This window comes from Haliotis rufescens, unplaced genomic scaffold (genome assembly GCF_023055435.1).
Source record: "Haliotis rufescens isolate VD_foot unplaced genomic scaffold, xgHalRufe1.0.p SCAF_4, whole genome shotgun sequence".
Classification (NCBI taxonomy): Eukaryota; Metazoa; Mollusca; class Gastropoda; order Lepetellida; family Haliotidae; genus Haliotis; species Haliotis rufescens.
Genome location: NW_025964112.1, coordinates 61,795,649 through 61,808,798, shown reverse-complemented (window position 1 = coordinate 61,808,798; position 13,150 = coordinate 61,795,649). Strand labels below are relative to the sequence as shown.

Genomic DNA, 13,150 nt, shown 5'->3' with positions numbered 1-13,150 from the left:
TCTGACTGTTTTGAGGATCTAGTGGTCTGTGTATTTCTGACTGTTTTGAGGATCTCGTGGTCTGTGTATTTCTGACTGTTTTGAGGACCTCGTGGTCTGTGTATTTCTGACTGGTTATCAGGATCAAGCGGTCTGTGCATTTCTGACTGTTTATGAAGATCTAGTGGTCTGTGTATTTCTGACTGTTTTCAAGGACCAAGTGGTCTGTGTATTTCTGACTTTCTGAGGATCAAGTGGTCTGTGCATTTCTGACTGGTTATCAGGATCAAGCGGTCTGTGCATTTCTGACTGTTTATGAAGATCTAGTGGTCTGTGTATTTCTGACTGTTTTCAAGGACCAAGTGGTCTGTGTATTTCTGACTTTCTGAGGATCATGTGGTCTGTGCATTTCTGACTGGTTATCAGGATCAAGCGGTCTGTGCATTTCTGACTGTTTATGAAGATCTAGTGGTCTGTGCATTTCTGACTGTTTTGAGGATCTAGTGGTCTGTGTATTTCTGACTGTTTTGAGGATCTCGTGGTCTGTGTATTTCTGACTGTTTTGAGGACCTCGTGGTCTGTGTATTTCTGACTGGTTATCAGGATCAAGCGGTCTGTGCATTTCTGACTGTTTATGAAGATCTAGTGGTCTGTGTATTTCTGACTGTTTTCAAGGACCAAGTGGTCTGTGTATTTCTGACTTTCTGAGGATCAAGTGGTCTGTGCATTTCTGACTGGTTATCAGGATCAAGCGGTCTGTGCATTTCTGACTGTTTATGAAGATCTAGTGGTCTGTGTATTTCTGACTGTTTTCAAGGACCAAGTGGTCTGTGTATTTCTGACTTTCTGAGGATCATGTGGTCTGTGCATTTCTGATTGGTTATCAGGATCAAGCGGTCTGTGCATTTCTGACTGTTTATGAAGATCTAGTGGTCTGTGTATTTCTGACTGGTTATCAGGATCGTGTGGTCTGTGTTTCCAACACTTTTTTCAAGCAGCACAAATTCTCCAGCAAACGAAGCTGACTATCCTTTAGCAATATTCTGTCTCTGTCTGCAGTACACCAACTGACCATGTTACATTCCTCCACTACGCGAGTGTTAAGCCCTACTAAAATCAATCCAAGTATATAATCTTTTCATATGATGACACCTATAAAGCTGTATTACTGTCTGCTTATTGAATATTAGACGACATCAAAACACCATGAATTAAAACCATCCCAACTTGTTTCTTTGTTTTCTTCAGAGATAGTAACTGAACACAATCATGTCTGCTACCACATACTTTGCATAATCAAAGTAATATCAATTTGATTAACATTCTCACATTTTATCAACAACCTGGGCTTTCTTGTAAACAAATTTTGCTGATAGCATGGTTACTATGATGTCAAAACATCAACCAAGCACTGTCCAAGTAAATAAGAACAAAATAGACGTTTCAAGATATGTCTTTATTTCTGTACAGAAAAGTGGTACAGAAAACTGCTAGAATGTACAGAGAGATATCACAGATGGGTCTGTACAGTAAACATGTACAAATAAGGCAGGGAAAATACTCATAGAAAATTACTTTAAAATTATCAGTGACTAAATAATGAAGACAGAAAGCCCAGGATGTTTCTACAGATGTCCTATGTTACATGATCTATTCATTATTTCTGTTATATAGAAATACAATGTAAGCTACAAATTGATTATTCCATCTACCAACATTACCTTGCTATCATGATCCTTATTGCATAGAAATAACATGGGAAAAAATACTTTATATACTTTAAATAAATAATTCCTGATTACAGATATACAAGAAATATGAGAGTTGGGGTCCCCTTCAGTGACTGACCATAGCCCTAATACTCTGGAAACTCACATGACCATGTGACGTGCGGTGCTGTGAGTATAAGACTTCATTAACGTGGAATGGGGACTTGGTCTCAGACTGGTGGAATGGTAAACAGTTTAGGAAGGTCATGTGCCAACAATGTTGACTTGTCCCTCTAATGTTGGTTCTGAAGACAGATCTGATGTATTTCCAACCCCCATGTTTGACTTCCCAAAATACTGGTACAGTTAATACCATTAGTAACAATGCTGTTTTGACATACCAGTTAATGCCTTTTCATGTCATTTCGGGTTTCAAATTCATGTGTTAAATGTTTAAAATACACTGCCAAATGTGCCAGTTTGTTACACCTTTCCCAACTATCACATACAGATTGATCAGTTCTACAAGTGTTAATAATCAATCTCATTCAAATTAGATCTTAGTTCTTGCTACCGCTAAACAAAGATCTGAGGACATCCCATAGGGGTCATGTCAGAACGACCTTTCATTCGACCAATTAGAGCGTTGCTTACCAGATCATGAAAGTGACAGTCGGAATGTGATTTCTAATCTTGCAACATCGAAAACTTTAACACGGGGTATTCCGAACGATAATTACGGGCTTGACGACTGAATCCATACAATCTGGACCATCTATGAGCCATTCCTGAATGTTTTTTTTGTTCAGGTTTCAATTTTTTTATCGAGAATTTGTCAAAATATGTTTCAAAGCGTAGTCGCCAATTTGAAATTAGCGCGATAAAGCACAAGAAAGCTGCCTTCTTATTGGCTAATGTGGACTTCTTGTCAGTCATTTCATTGGTCGTTCAAAGTTCGCGCAAGGTCGGTCTGACGTGACCCGTAATGGGATGTCCTCAGGTCTATGTTTAGCGGCAGTGAGAACTAAGATCTGATTTTAATGAGATTGGTTAATAATGTACACATCATTTGCATAGAAGCTTCTCACAGCACCCTCTAGTTCAAGAAGTATATTTTACAGACATTGACTTACCCTACTCTAGAATTTGTAAATACAGGCAAACCACTTTCCAGTTGTTTTTCCAATTCCTGAACTATTTGTGATCAAGATTTCCAAGTGTGCAATTGTTGAAAGCAATATGTTACTGAAAGATTTCACAAGAACACTAACAAAGATGTATTACTCGAGGTCAGAGTACACCCTAGTGGCTGTAGACTGTGTGTGTCCTAGGTTATCTGGTCTGTGAGTTGTCTATCTGAGCTGTATTGTATGTCAGTCTGACTGAGAGCTGGACTGAGAGCTGGACTCACTCGGCACGCCTGGTTTGGAGAGAACAACCGTCAGTTTGTAGCCATCTCCCTCATCTTCCAACTTCCCCTCCAGTATCTGCAAATCAACATTGTCACATTGAAATATCCCTTCCAGTACCTAGAGTAAGTGCCGCACCGATGATAAAACATACACCGATCAGCATACCAGAGAATGAGTGAGTGAGTTGTGTTTAACACCACATCATGTGGGAGGAAAGCCTGATGTGATGCAGGTCGTAGACATTCACCACTTTGGTGAAAACTATGAGCACGGCTATGGTGCTGACAAACCTAGAAACATAATCAGGCAAATCTGAACCCATGATCATGCATTCCTGGCAGACCTAGGGGACACAACTCTGCACAAAGAAATGCAGCACCTGTCAATTGGGCCACCAGTGTCCATGTCAGTGCCAACAAATAAACACTGAAATGTTGAAATGCAAGCGATAGAAACTAACAGTTTTAGTCCACTGGTCCACATAATGATAACAAATGGCAAAACCCTTAGTCCTTATGATACCTTAACTATTCATCTTCCCGAGGCAAGAGAGTTAACTGACTCTAAAAGTCCAGTTTCCACCCTTGCCGAACTAGGCTGGAATTCCTGTGCTTGATCATAGCACCACCAGTGGCTATTACGAGTTATGTCCCTTCTCCCTCTCCTATGGACCAATCAGATTCAACCTCTCGAATCACTTGCATTTGCTTCAAACAAAACTGCGGTACCCAGTCAAAACGATCTGATCGATAATCAAGATCTATATACTGTGATAAAATGATAAAATGAGTCTTGCATCGCGATGTGCATCAAATCATGTGAGCACCTTCATTAAAAACATAAAAAGATGTAGAAAATATTTGTTGACAACGAGTTAGCGGTGCACATGTTTTGCAAATCCCGCAATCGACCCAAATCTGCATGACAGATTACGAACCGGATTTCGATTTTTGAGCGCGATTTTGATTGGACTATGCATAGACTTGTTAGTCCAGCCAAAATGTAACTCCATAATACCAGTAGTTCGGCAAGGGTGGAAAGTGGACTTTTATAGTCAGTTAACTCCCTTGCCTTGGGAAGATGTAACTATTGGGCAGTTTGGCAAGGACAACACTACTAGTGCCAATTTCTATCTCTGAATATTAGTTAGAAATTATTAAAAGGGAAATATACAGTACATTGCAGATCCTGATAGCGCAAATGACCCATTGTTTCTGACAATATTAATCATACTGACCTCCTGATCTTGTGTGAAACCTACATCCATGGTTTTCGAAAGTAAAGTTTACTTGATCAACAAGGTGTATAATCAACCTGAAGCTCTGTATGCTTCATTTATGTATTCATGTTTAGAGTTAACATAATCTTCATCATTAACAGCTTCAAGCCAAACATGCTACAGAAAAAGCCAACAGATAACAGTGGACGTCACCTACCTTCCCCATCCGTGGTTCTGCGACCCGCAGTCGGAAGTCACCGTTGTTTTTCGCATGTTCCAACATGTGGGCGTATATGTGGAGCAGGTTGCCCTTGAAGTCCCCTGGAGAGTTGAACATGATTGATATATGACATACATTCCCCTGCAGACACAGTTGTTATGTTCCATACCCCAACATGTTTAACTGTTAAAGGGCATGTGGAAGACGGAGCAGAGATGACAATACACATCTATATCCTAATGGCCGCTGTGTACTGGCTCTAGCATTGTAGAAGTCCCTGCCTGGACTACTGGTCAATCCTACTTCCTCTGATCATGTGTTTACATTTTTAGGTATCAAATCAGGGTCTAGCATTGTAGATGTCCCAGCCTGGACTACTGGTCAATCCTACTTCCTCTGATCATGTGTTTACATTTTTAGGTATCAAATCAGGCTCTAGCATTGTAGATGTCCCTGCCTGGACTACTGGTCAATCCTACTTCCTCTGATCATGTGTTTACATTTTTAGGTATCAAATCAGGCTCTAGCATTGTAGATGTCCCAGCCTGGACTACTGGTCAATCCTACTTCCTCTGATCATGTGTTTACATTTTTAGGTATCAAATCAGGCTCTAGCATTGTAGATGTCCCTGCCTGGACTACTGGTCAATCCTACTTCCTCTGATCATGTGTTTACATTTTTAGGTATCAAATCAGGCTCTAGCATTGTAGATTGGACTACTGGTCAATCCTACTTCCTCTGATCATGTGTTTACATTTTTAGGTATCAAATCAGGCTCTAGCATTGTAGATGTCCCTGCCTGGACTACTGGTCAATCCTACTTCCTCTGATCATGTGTTTACATTTTTAGGTATCAAATCAGGCTCTAGCATTGTAGATGTCCCTGCCTGGACTACTGGTCAATCCTACTTCCTCTGATCATGTGTTTACATTTTTAGGTATCAAATCAGTATGAAAACATACATCTTTATGGATAACTTCTGGTTTATTGCATTTAGCAATGTTTTGATGTAGATTCTTACACCATTATCAAGCATTAGTGCTTGATATTCAAACATCGCTTAATGCAATAAATGAAAAAGTTGTTATCCATAAAGTTGTATATTTTCTTATTTACTCAGATTCCTGCATTTAATACCCTTCCATAGGCTCAGATACAGGCTAAAGTTGTGAGGAGAAAAATACAAATCTGAATTTCCAGTTACATACAATATTGAAGGCAAACAGCACTGCTCTATCGCTCCACAAACTTTACATAGTGAGGCAGCAGGGTGACGCACCTTTCCCCGGACTGACTGGCTCTAGGGGTGGGTTCTTGTACACTGGCTTGTACTCTATAGCTGGCGCTGGGGCAGGAGTTGGGGCTGGGGGAGGCGGCGGCGGCGGGGCTTGGGTCCTACTGGCCTCCTCCATCAGATGGCGCAGCTCCCCGACTGTCACCGGCCGGTTAGCAGCATTCAGTTTCTGAAATCAGGGGCATCTCTGTGACGACCTCCATCACACAATCACATCTTACCTCCTCAAAGGTATCATCATAACAGTTAAAACTAAGAGTCAAACATTACCAATCCAGAAGTGGATGTGAAATTAATGAGTGATAAAATTTCACATTTTGTAATTTGTTTGTAAAATTGTATAAGACAGGTTATAGGCCTCATTCTAAACCTCAAAAAAAAGGAGGTTGGCTGATCAAAAACCAACCTTCTTTAAAAGCATTTGCAGGGACCCCGGTCAAGAGCATATAATGATGGAAATGTGCCACTGAATAATTTCACAGCCTGGTCCTATGGGATAGTTTCAATCAAAAAACCCTGTTTGCTGAATAAAGGCAATAATCCCATGATCCCTGCTCAGCATCACCAAGACTCACCTGTATCATCTGTTCTGTAAGGAAGCCATACTGGACTGGGTACGGAGGCTGAGGGTTGCCTCCTATTATTAAACTCCCTGGCTGTCCATTCATCATCCCCGGGGGTGCCCCACCCCACACATTTATCTGGGTCCCTGAGTAGTTGGTGGGGTTGAAGGGGCCATCCGGTATAGGTGGGTAGGCTGCAACATATCATAGACTCTTTAGCATGTTTAGTTGAGGTCTCTCTAATATGCGGTCGTCTCAGGAGCAGCAGTTCACTGTGCACAGTTGCTTTCCTTTGGGCATGCCACAAACCTATGATCATGGGTTCGAATCCAGGTTCATCCTGATTATGTCTCTAGGTTTGTCTGCACCATACCCGTGCTCGTGGGGTTCACAAAAGTGGTAAACATCAGTGACCTGCATCACTTTGGGCTTTTCTCCCACATTAAGCTGACACACCGTGGTATAATTGGAATAAACACAACCCACTCACTCACTCATTCTCTAGTAGGCTGATTGGCTGATATTTTATTATTGGTGCGGCAAAATGCAAGAATTATCAGTTCTTTGCACAAGCATGTCTCATTCTGTTTAAATATTGCCTCTTGTGCATGTTTCACTGGGACAAGGCAGAGCAGGGTGACCCTAGGTTTCTATCTTACAAGATTCTTTAACATGACAACAACTGATCAAACATATGAAATTTAGTACATTCAGATAATAATATTGAACTCTTTGTACATGTATAGTCTGTTTAATGTTATATATGAGAGCCTGAATGCCATGTATCTGGCCTCCTCCATGGTCTAGTCAGGGCGGTGGGGTAGCCTAGTGGTTAAAGCGTTTGCTCGGCACGCCAAATACCCGGGTTCGATTCCCCACATGGGTACAATGTCTGAAGCCCATTTCTGGTGTCCCCTGCCGTGATATTGCTGGAATATTGCTAAAAGCGGCGAAAAGCCATACTCACTCACTCACTCAGGGTCTTCTAGCGGAAGGTTGGTGGTTTGATCCCCATGCCATGTTATACCCAAAAGACATAAAAAGATGGTACTTGTTGTTACCCTGCCTTGTGTTCGGCATTAAGGGGCTTAAACAAGGACTGGTCAGCTCAGAGTCAGTATACTCTGTCTGAGCAGGATATTCATGTTAAATCTCAGTTGACTAGCTCTATAAAACTAGAATTAGTCTGGACTAGCTACACACACACACACATGCATGCACATCGCTATATAGGTCCAACAATCTTAAACCCCATGTCACCTCATCATGTCATAGCTATTTACCTGCATCCCCTGTGGCCCCAACTTCTCCCCTCTCCACGTCCCCTTCACTGGCCCACGCTTCCCGGGTCACATGATTGCGAGGTTTGCGTGTGGGAGATTTCTGCTGTGAGCAAAGAATCAAGATACAATACATCTCACCTCCATTCCAAATCACAGGCAAAGCATCTAACAGGTATGGTTACAAAAACATATTTTGCTTTTGCTACCGATCTGGTAGTTCATAAACTTATGAAACATTCTGTGTATGTATGTGTGTATATGTGTGTGTGTGTGTGTGTGTGTGTGTGTGTGTGTGTGTGTGTGTGTGTGTGTGTGTGTGTGTGTGTGTGTGTGTGTGTGTGTGTGTGTGTGTGTGTGTGTGAGTGAGAATGTGAAATTATGAAACATTCTGTGTGTGTGTGTGTGTGTGTGTGTGTGTGTGTGTGTGTGTGTGTGTGTGTGTGTGTGTGTGTGTGATAATGTTTCATAATTTCATGAACTACCAGAAATTTTAATACAATGTTATACAATGTTATATATATTAAAATTTCATTCTGACTGAAGTGTAAAAGGTATTAATTGACATGTGCATCTTCTGTTTTCTAATTTTGGCATTGATAAATAGTACTTCTAGTCCCTCCCTGAAAACAACAACCCAACTTACTCTTTTCTTGGGCTTGGATTTGGATTTGAGTGTAGACTTGGATGTGTCGGTGTCGGATGTTTCGAAGAAGCTGCTGTAGCTGCTGTAGTCATAGCCATCGGAAGTTTCAGGATTCTCCTCAATCAACTCACTCACGTTAAACGTCTTCGTCACAACAGCACTTTCCTGTAGTCCATCCCTGCATGTTATAAACATGGGTGAGTATGTGTGTGGGCTGTGTGTGGGGGTGGGTGGTTGTGGTATGTGTGGGGTACGGTTTTGGACGCATGAGTAGGTGATCGCATCTGCATTCAAGGACACGACATTGTGTAAGTTACATCATGACTCACAACATCAAGTGATACAGAATGAACATCTCATTATTAACAGTCCGATTTTGTTGAAATTTGACTTCCGCTACCAATGAGTTTACTAATGACTACTACACACAGGATTATTGACATTAGAGATTAGTCTTCCATTGACTTCTTCAGGCAGAGGTGATAAGAAGGTCAAAGGTCAAGGTCACAAGATAGAAATATAATCACCAAAAACGTTTGATTACACTTTCTCAAAACATAATTAAAACAATTACTTTTAAACTTGGTATGTACCTTCTCTGAGATTGGGCACTGCTTTGAAATGGTTTCGGGTCAAAATAAGAGAAATGTCTGTCAAGCTTTTTGTGTAACATGGTCATATATGTTTCAGTTTCTGAGGTATGCCTACTTCTCTATAAAGCATGAAACCTTTTATTTGAAAATATCTTTACAAATCTTATCTCATCCTGTGTTTAAAATTAAGGGGTGTTCTGTGATCCCTGAGTTTGCTCCTATAGTATTTGAGTCTCGGGTCATAGTTGGGACACTAAAACCTTGAACATCTAACATTAGGGTAATGCAGGCTTACAGTGACATCTAATGTTGGTGCTATGACTAAGCAAAGGTCAAAGACATCTCTGAGGTATGGTAATTGTGAAACATGGTTGTATCATTTATTGCCTGTTACTGGTGCCAGTTTACTGGAAGTAATGTATTTGGGCATGGTGGTATTTTAACACTTGAAGCTTTGAGGAAATGGCAGTGATGTCTGCTTCTGTTTTGCGAGTATTTGCAAACACTTCTAGTCAATCTTTGTAGCCTAACTAAAAGATCATAACTAATCTCTACCGAGAAACTACTGAATAAGCGGGGCACAGTTTGCATGACTTATTGGCTCATGTGGACGTTTGATGTCACAGATACAAGAGAAAGATGATATTGGTCATCCAATATATTATAATGACAAATAAACTTTTTTTAATGAAAAACAATATCTCTAACTGGAGATACGCAAATATATCACATTGTGCAAACTGGTATTGGATGATGTATATCCTTAATGTTTTAGAGCATCAATCCTCAAATAACCACTCCCAGTTACTCCATCATCCCCTTTCCACTGCAAATGAATACTTTTCTCTCAACCCCTCCCCCAAGAATGATGTCATGGCTCTCCTACACTGTGGGAGTCCAAGTACAGCGAGAGTGCATCAGAAAATTACTAACTTTCGTAGTTTACAAAATTAATAAACATAAGTTGTTTTCAGATTTGCAGGTACTATTATAATAATAGGCTATTTATATTGCACATATTTCCACACAACACAGGAGCATCCTCAAAGCGCTATTATTATCCCGGTCACTGGATCAGTGTGCACTCAACAATCATTCTCAGCTCCCTGAGGAGTATACAACCCAAGCTGCCTGTTAGGCACTGGAAGATAATAACAATCCTATCCTACCGGGTACCCACTCACTGCTGGGTGAACAGAGGCATATTTCGAACAAAGTCACTTGCCCAAGGAGACACCACATATGTTACATGTGCTTCAGTGTGGGGCTGGACCGAAGCCCTAGAAACTCTCAGGAGCCAAGCTGCCGAAACACGGTCAACCATCCAAGGACTCTCCGCAACCGACGTTGCTTAACTTCACCTGATGTGTGACCTGGGCACTGTGCACAGGACCACGTGCCACCACAAGTTGAGATTGAATATTTCATGCACAGAATTTGAACTTTTGAATGAATTTCTGGTACACTCAAGAACCACTGCAAATGTTTATGTGTCAAGAGGAATTCCTACCTGGTGGTACATACTGCCTTCAGTACTCTCTTCCCTGGTTTCAGTGTGAAGGGGGCAATGTATTTATATGTGACTTCCCGCCCTGCAATTTTCCGCTGGAATGGACATGGCTTGGTTCCATCAGTGGTGAAGAATATCTTACAGTTGTTACTCTCTGAAAACAAAACATTGATACATCAAACTAATAATTAAGAATTGATAAGTTAATGTTTGTTTGTCGTTTGCAGCAGCACCTAGCAATATTCCAGCTATATGATGGCACCCTGTAAATATTTGAGACTGGACCAGACAGTCCAGTGATTGATATTGTGAACAATGATCCACGCCGTCTGGCATATGATGACAATCTATCAACCAAGTCACCAAGCCTGACCACCCGAGCCATTTGGTCGACTCTTACAGCCAGCATAGGTTGTATTCTATTCTAACATTGGGATCCCCACATCATTGAGTTCCAGCACATCACCCAATTTAGTCACCTCATACGACATATACTTGTTCTAGTCCTGATCCCTATGATGTGTATAACCATGACTGTCTATGTACCTGTAGACAGCTCGATGAGGGAGTTGACATCGATATGGTTGACTGGCAGCTGTATCCTGTCGGGGATCCTCCTGATGGGGGTAATTTGGGGAGGACATAGTGCTCCTGCACTTGGCATCCTGAATGTGTTAGCTGCAATAAAATTTTACAATGTATATTCTGACAATGTCATATCCTTTTTACAAGTAAAACATTTTGACAATATGTCAGTCCCTTAAACAAAGTAATACGGCCTCATCTGAAGGTACTTTTTGAGGTTTTTTCCTTCAAACTGTTTTAGCACTTTCAGGTATGAATTAAAACAATGTGACCATTATTATGATTGATGAGGCGATACATTTAAGGATTGACTGTATTTTTATCGGTCCATTTATGTATGAATCGAAAAACTTATGTGCAAACTGTATGAATCTGCATATCGGATTCTTACAAAAGTTTGCACATCACTTTTCAAATTCATACTTCAGTGAACCAAAAAATATACACAGTCAATGCTTATGATTAAATTTGACTAGTAAAACATGTTTTGTCTACAATAGTTTAACTAAAAAAGTTGTATATATATCAAAGCAGACAAAAATGACGACATTGATGAACATTCCAGGTGTAAGAACACATACTGTGGCATGACGTGAATCAGTTGATCGTTTTATTTATGCACATAACTTGACACGCCTACAAAGTCAGAAGCTAATCAAAGGAGAGTAGGATCAAAACAATGTTCATAGGACCTGTTAATTAAGGCAAGAGGCGAGAAGAACTGCAACAGTCAGGCTGTAATGAACCGGAAGAAATTTGTACGAGAGAAGGCGGCTGTTTCAAATGACATGGACAGTTACCGCCAGATGTAAACATTCGTTCCCTGAGAATGGGAAGACGCAGGTGGAAAAATGCTAGTTAGAAATGAAACCTGAAGACATGACAGTTGTGGAACCAAAATGAGCGGGAAAAACAGGCAAGGGTTGGTTTGAAAATGAATATGCATGAATTTTGCTAAATGTCCTGAGCATGAAAATACACGTAAGCAGAAAGGAAACTGTAATATTGGGAGTCCCCGACATTATGTAGTAATAAAAGTAGTCTGTCTCGGTGGGCGTGGCTTAATTTTTTACATCCATTTGGAAATGAATGCAATAACATGTGACCAATTCAGCTAATTAGAATGCAGGAATTTCAATGAACAAAACGAAACTTTAAATATTTCAAATTAAAATTATTGGTTCTTTCAGCTTAATTTTTTTTTAATTAAAATAGTCTGTCTTATAGATTTTTTTATTCAAAACATGTATTATCGAAAGATTTGGGATGTTATGATCCTCGAACTGTTTGATTGGCATTCTAGAAGTTGGTGAGTAAATAAGAAAATGGACAATATTATGGATGACAACTGCTGGTTTATTACATTGAGCAAAGTTGTTATGATCCTCTTTGGTAAATAAGTCTAAAGCTCCCTATGTTATCATGATTAAGTCCGACAACTATCTCCCTGGCAAAATGGTCTGGATTATAGCCGCAAGATCACTGGAGCACTACAGATAACAGAGAATCTTTTCTTAAACCAACATTGTGAAAAAATAAGATTTCATTTTCAACTTATGATTAAGTACAAACAGTTGAATTTGTGTTTTCCATCAATTCAGAAGTTTATAAAGAAAACTAATCAACAGAGTATGATATTTTGTCAAAAGGATAAAAATATTTCTGTTTGCAGCGATTTGGTGTCCTGAAACTTGAAAATGATTGTATCATTTTTATATTAGCACATTTCCGAAGATCATTATTAACATTATTCTTCTAATAGAGCATCAAGGAGTTGACAGGGTACATAATTTAAAGAGTGAAACCTTGCAGTATTTCTTTGAATAATCGGTCATTGTAATTTCAGTAGGCATAGTTGTTGGTTGCAAACTTGATCTGACAAGTCCAAATTTGGTCTTGGTACCCGTCTTAATCTGTTGCACTAAACGTGATGATATTTTATCTAATGTAAAACCATACTTGTGCGGTCATTTCTAATAACTTACGGTAATGGTATGGAAAGAAAATACTCAGAAAATGGACATTACCTGGACGACATATAAATGTGATGGCAGATTCTGTTGTCAGGCGGCCATATCAAAACAATGTAATACATATTAGCAATACACGACTATCATTAGCACATATACACCGATACA

General features: G+C 40.0%; 1 protein-coding gene across 2 annotated transcripts in view; it reads right to left on the bottom strand.

The window, feature by feature from the left end:
• Nucleotides 1-13,096, bottom strand: part of LOC124125764 (annexin A6-like) — a 35,449-nt gene extending 22,353 nt beyond the window's left edge. Inside the window, exons 1-9 of one of the 2 annotated variants that reach the window (XM_048381912.1) lie at nt 13,040-13,096; nt 10,974-11,105; nt 10,428-10,581; nt 8,325-8,502; nt 7,682-7,784; nt 6,411-6,592; nt 5,821-6,004; nt 4,537-4,640; nt 3,100-3,175 (exon numbers count right to left, since the gene is read on the bottom strand). In XM_048381912.1, the coding sequence (XP_048237869.1) occupies nt 3,100-3,175; nt 4,537-4,640; nt 5,821-6,004; nt 6,411-6,592; nt 7,682-7,784; nt 8,325-8,502; nt 10,428-10,581; nt 10,974-11,091 (1,099 nt within the window). In that variant the 5' untranslated portion in view covers nt 11,092-11,105; nt 13,040-13,096. The remainder of the gene's footprint in view (nt 1-3,099; nt 3,176-4,536; nt 4,641-5,820; nt 6,005-6,410; nt 6,593-7,681; nt 7,785-8,324; nt 8,503-10,427; nt 10,582-10,973; nt 11,106-13,039) is intronic. The other variant, XM_048381913.1, reaches the window with a different exon arrangement.
• Nucleotides 13,097-13,150: the final 54 nt, after the last annotated feature.